The sequence below is a fragment of the Chaetura pelagica genome, unplaced genomic scaffold (assembly GCF_000747805.2).
Source record: "Chaetura pelagica isolate M959 unplaced genomic scaffold, ChaPel_1.0 scaffold284, whole genome shotgun sequence".
Classification (NCBI taxonomy): Eukaryota; Metazoa; Chordata; class Aves; order Apodiformes; family Apodidae; genus Chaetura; species Chaetura pelagica.
In genome coordinates, this window is record NW_009953066.1 from 124,499 (window position 1) to 130,094 (window position 5,596).

The following is a 5,596-nucleotide window of genomic DNA, read 5'->3' on the forward strand; positions in this document are numbered from 1 at the left end:
AACAAAACCACTATTTGGGATTTTAAGCTGAGCAGGGGGTTGATGGTGGAAAGATCCTCCAGGAGGAGGGTTGTGATCAATGGGGCAGGGTCGAGGTGGGGCCTGTTAACCAGGGGTGTCCCCCAGGGGTTCATTCTCAGCCTGGTTTTGTTCAACATCTTCATCAATGGCCTGGATGAGGGGACAGGGTGTGACCTCATCAGGTTCACTGGTGACACCAAACTGGGAGGGGTGGTGACACTCCAGAGGGCTGTGCTGTCATCCATGGACCTGGACAGGCTGGAGAGCTGGGAAGGGAAAAACCTCATGAGGCTCAACAAGGGCAAGTGCAGGGTCCTGCACCTGGGGAGGGAGAACCCCAGGGACCAGTACAGGTGAGGGGAGGACCTGCTGGAGAGCAGCTCTGGGGAGCAGGATCTGGGAGTCCTGGTGGACAGTAAATGATCCATGAGCCAGGAATGTGCCCTGGTGGCCAAGGAGGCCAATGGGATCCTGGGGTGCATGAGGAAGAGTGTGGCCAGCAGGTCAAGAGAGGTCATTGTCCCCCTCTGCTCTGCCCTGGGCAGGCCACAGCTGGAGAACTGGGACCAGTTCTGGACTCCCCAGTTCAAGAGAGACAGGGAACTGCTGGAGAGAGTCCAGGGGAGGGTGATGAAGATGATGGGGGGATTGGAGCATCTTCCTGATGAGGAAAGGCTGGGAGAGCTGGAAGGTTCAGCCTGGAGAGGAGAAGGCTGAGGACAGACCTTGTCAGTGCCTGCAGGTATCTCAGGGTGGGTGCAGGAGGATGGAGCCAGACTCTGCTCAGTGGTGCCCAGGCCAGGATGAGGGGCAATGGGCACAGGCTGGAACATGGGAAGTGACATTGAAATAGGAAGGAAAACTTCTTTAGGGTGACAGAGTCCTGGGACAGGCTGGGCAGAGGGGGTCTGGAGGCTCCCGCTCTGGAGACTTTGAAGACCCCCCTGGATGCAGCCCTGTGGGATGTGCTCCAGGAGATCCTGCTTTGGCAGGGGGTTGGACTGGGTCTTCCCTAGAGGTCCCTGCCAACCCTGACAGCTCCATGATTCCATGAGACTCTGTGTTTCCCTGCACCTCCAGTGCTGGCAAAGCTGGTGGTTGTGTCCTGAGGGGAGATGCCTGGGGTGATGGAGCTGCAGGAAGGGGAAGCTGCTTGGTTTATTATTTATGATTGGTGGGTTTTGAGGCTTGTAGCTCCAGGTCTGGGTGTGTCAGGTGTTTGAAAGGCTGGTGGGCAAATGGGAGCTCCCAGTTTTGGCCTCTGTGCTTTGTGGGATCAGATGTAGGATCAGAGCTGTTGTCCCTGGGCCTCTCCTCCCCCTGCCTCTGGGGCCACACAGGGCTGCCCAGGGATGGACCCAAGCTGAGATTATCTGGATTTCTCAGCCCTGACCTGGGCTGGGAGTGGCAAAGTCTCTCAAAGGGCTGGGGGTGGGTTCAGATTTAATGTGCTGGGCTTCTCTGGAGCTGCCCTTGGGAGAGCTCTTCCCTGGAGCATCTCAGCTCTGACAGCCCCTTCTGCTCCAGCTGAGCTCAGAGCCTCTGCTCAGGCTGCTGGTTTGCACCTCACTGAGACATCAGTCAGGTCCTGCAGCTCATTGAGTGAGAAAAGCTCCACATTAAGGCTGGGGGCCTCATTTCTCTGGTTCCATGTGCACCACAGCACAGGGGGGCCTTTCCCTCTTATTCTACAGGGGATTTCTCAATTTTCCTTCTGTGTGTGTGTGTGTAGCCCCCAGCACAAGGACAGGGAGTCCCTGGAGAGAGTCCAGAGGAGCCCCGGAGATGCTGGGAGGGCTGGAGCAGCTCTGGAGCCAGGCTGGGAGAGTTGGGGTGTTGAGCCTGGAGAAGAGAAGGCTCCAGGGGGACCTGAGAGCAGCTTCCAGTGCCTGAAGGGGCTCCAGGAAAGCTGGGGAGGGGCTTGGGACAAGGGCAGGGAGGGATGGGAGCAGGGGGAAGGGTTTCCAGCTGGCAGAGGGAGCTGGAGCTGAGATGGGAGGGAGAAATTCTGTGCTGTGAGGGTGGGGAGAGCCTGGCCCAGGTTGCCCAGGGAAGCTGTGGCTGCCCCATCCCTGGGGGTGTTGAAGGGCAGGTTGGATGGGGCTTGGAGCAGCCTGGGCTGCTGGGGGGTGTCCCTGCCCATGCAGGGGTGGGACAGGATAACATTTAATTTTCCTTGCCCCCAAACCAGTCTGAGATTCTGTGATTCCAGAGCTTCCCCAATAAATGCTGCAAAAGCCCCAAGAGCTTCAGTTCCCTGACAAGCAGAGGTGTCAGTCCCTGATCTGGAAATCCCAGTTTGCCTTTTAGCTGCAGGAAAGAACCTGCTGGGTGTTTGTGTTCTTCCTGAGGGCTGGGTTTTGGCAGCCAAGTATCCTCCTGAGCTGCCAGCTGCTCAGGCAGCTTTGTTTGCTGGTGTTTGCCAAGGTACAAGATCTCTCTGGGGACACACTGGCAGCTTGCTGGAAGCCTGTGGACTGCACCACTCCAGAGAACGGGGCAGAAACACTCCTCTTGTTTCTTCACTGATAAATCTGGGAGGGGGAGATAGGTTTTTAGGTCCTGCTCAGTGTGGGCAGAGCCAGAGGAAACCGAGTGCTGGGCTGGCACCCTCAGCAGCTTTGGCTAAACCTGTCAAACAGACAAGGTTTGTGCCTCTCTGAGTCCTCAAAGAGCAAAATTAATGTCAGCTCCTCCTGTTGGAGCTGCTCCTTGTCTGGTTTGGAATTGCTGGAGTGCCAGATTTCCATGACTAACTCCATGGCTAATTAGAAAAAGCCTCTCTAAAAAAAAAAAGCAACAAGGAGAGCAAGCTCAGAGCCCTGGTGATGTTATTTTTGTGCACAATCTGAATGGGGCTGAGAGGTGAGAGTCCTCTTGGCTTTTCTCCCCTCTCCAGTCTATTCTCCCTGGGCAGATTTGTCCCTTCAAACCTCCCAGCCTGGAGCAGGGGCACCCGAGGCAGCTGCTGCTCCCTTTGTGTGGCAGAGAAGTGGAATTCCAGAGGGCTCAGGCTGCCTGCCTCACTCCAGCAGAGCCCTTGAAAACCCTGTTCCTGGCTGCCCTGCAGATGCTGGGAGCTCCTGGTGGGAAGTGAGCCTTGGTGGGACAGGGAATAGCTTTTCCTTTCAGGAGCTGAGAGGGCTTCAGATCCAGATCATGTTGTTGTGCTGATGGGACTTGCAGGTTCAGGATCTTACTTAAATCTCGTTGCTCAGCAGGAGGGAGCCCTTTGGGGTGTTGGTTTAACATGGTTTTTTCCACCCGAGGTCTCTGCTAAGCATAAATTCTGTTCCCCTTCTAGAAGAGACAAGTGGTTTTGGTGCTTCATGAGCCTGAAGTGTTACATTGAACCTGAAGTGTTAGTAGAAACCACACTCTTCTTTGCTGGGCTTCTGTTTTGTCCTTCAGCTTCTCTGAGCTTGGCAAAAAAAATAAGCCCCCAACTTAGTGCCTGGCAGCCTGACCCCCTCCCACTGGTTCTTACTTGCTTTCCTTCAAGTGAAACCTTGTCCTGCAGCTTCAGGTGGGCTCTGGGGACCTGGGCATGGAACCTGGTGGCATCTGGCAGGTCCTTTGTGCCCGTGGAGGAGCAGGGTGATGTGGGATGAGGAAAAGCAGAGCCTGGGGGTTGTCCAGGTTGCTGTGGGGGTTGTTGGGGGTACAGGAGGGATTTGGGGTGAGTGTTGTGAAGGGCTTGGGGGTCCTCAGCTGTTTAGTTCCCCTGCATTTTGGTTTTGCTGACCCTCCAGGAGGGCAGGGAAGAGGAATGATCCCCTTGGGATGTGTTCCTTTCCCCTGGCCCCACTGGAAATGGGGGCACTGGGGTCCAGCAAAGCACCTTGACTCCCCTGAATTGGACGTGAAGCCTCTGGGCACGTGTTTGTTGCCCAGGGAGAAGGGGTGACCCTGCTGGTTCAAAGCAATCAGCTGCCAGGAGATCAGCAGGACTGACCTGAGGGACGTCTGCCCTGATGGCATCAACCCCCTGGTTTTGCAGATCAAAGCTCTTCCAGGTCTCATCCAGCTGCTCCCTGGGTGGGGAGGAAGGTTGTTGCTCTGAATCTCTGCATCTTGGCACGAAATCTCTGAAACTTCAGTTCTCCCTTAACCTTCTGCCCACCAGAACTTGGCCACCAGCACTTGGACACTGACTTCATTTCTGCTCTGGCCTCTCTGTGACTTGAATGGCAGGGAACATGGAACTTCTTGTATTTTTTTATTATGTGGAGAGGATCTTTGCAGCAGAGAACTCAAGAGGCTCCTCAGCTGTGTGGTGAGAGCAAGAGCTGCCCTGGTGCCACCTACAGCCTGGATCTGTGGAGAAAGCTCCATTGTGCCCTGGAACTTGGGAGAGCTTGGTGGGTGTGTGAGGGAGAGCATGGGCTGTCATTCCTCAGCTGGGGAAGAGGTTGGAAGGGAATTCTGAGGGATTTGTGGTCAGAAAGGATGTTTTGCAAGCAGTGGGGCTGGCTTGTTGCTGGTAAACAAGGTCTTGTGCCTTAAAAGGCCCCTAAAATGATAGATCATAAGACAGGACAGAAATTCTGGGCTGTGAGGGTGGGGAGAGCCTGGCCCAGGTTGCCCAGGGAAGCTGTGGCTGCCCCATCCCTGGGGGTGTTGAAGGGCAGGTTGGATGGGGCTTGGAGCAGCCTGGGCTGCTGGGAGGTGTCCCTGCCCATGCAGGGGGGTTGGAACTTGATGGTCTTGAAGGTCTTTTTCTTGTGAAGTGACAGCAGCAGGATCCCTCACAGGTAGGAAAGCCTATAGATTTGGTCAGAAGAAAGGGAGATGGTTTGGCTCTGGGGACAGGGGGCACTTGTTCAGAAGATGTGGCAGGATGAATGGATGGGACACACAAGGTGTCTGCTCCTCCTTGGGATTATTTTTCATCTTGTGCAGGAAAAGCAGGAATTGTCATTGGCCAGCAGCAAGAGGTGTAGCTGTTCCTTCAGGGTTTGCTGTGTGGACACAATGATGGCTTCTAGAGCAGAGATTCCAGCTCAGACACCTCCCTGAGGGCCCTCAGCTGTTACAGGAGCAATTTTAAATCAGGGAATCACAGGTTTTGTCTTGTCCAGCACCAGGAAATCACTCCCATTCAGCTGGTGGAATCACAGCCCAGATAAGCACTTGGCTGCTGCAGCCCCATGGGTCTCTCTGCTCCCAGGACCCAAGTCTTCTCCTCCCCATTCCCCTGCCACCACAGCAGGGAATCCTTCCCTTTTTTTATAGGGCACACCTGGTTGATTTCCCCAGGCAGCAGGGCAGGTGAGTGCTGCCAGCAGCACAAGGGCAGCACTGGAGCTGGGTGGCTTCAGTCCCACCCCCCCTGCTGAGGGGGCCTGGGGAGCTCAGCTTTCTCCCTGCAGGTGACCAAAACCCCCTCTGGTTAATCCAAACCCTTCCTGGCTTGTTGAGGATCATCCCCAGAGCAGTTAATCTGTCCAAGGGAACGTTCCCCAAGGTGAAACCCTTGGGGACATCCTGCTGAGGGAACAATCCTGTCCCTTGGAGCTGCAGAGCTCCAAGGATGGTGCTGCCCAGGCACAAGGTATTTCATCCCTGTGATGAG

General features: G+C 55.4%; 1 protein-coding gene across 1 annotated transcript in view; it reads left to right on the top strand.

The window, feature by feature from the left end:
• Positions 1-264: 264 nt before the first annotated feature.
• The window catches only part of KLHL18 (kelch-like family member 18), a gene marked incomplete at its 3' end in the record, with an annotated part of 19,451 nt that continues 14,119 nt past the window's right edge, over positions 265-5,596 (top strand). Inside the window, exon 1 of the mRNA XM_009996800.1 lies at positions 265-374. Coding sequence (XP_009995102.1) covers positions 265-374 — 110 coding nt within the window. The remainder of the gene's footprint in view (positions 375-5,596) is intronic.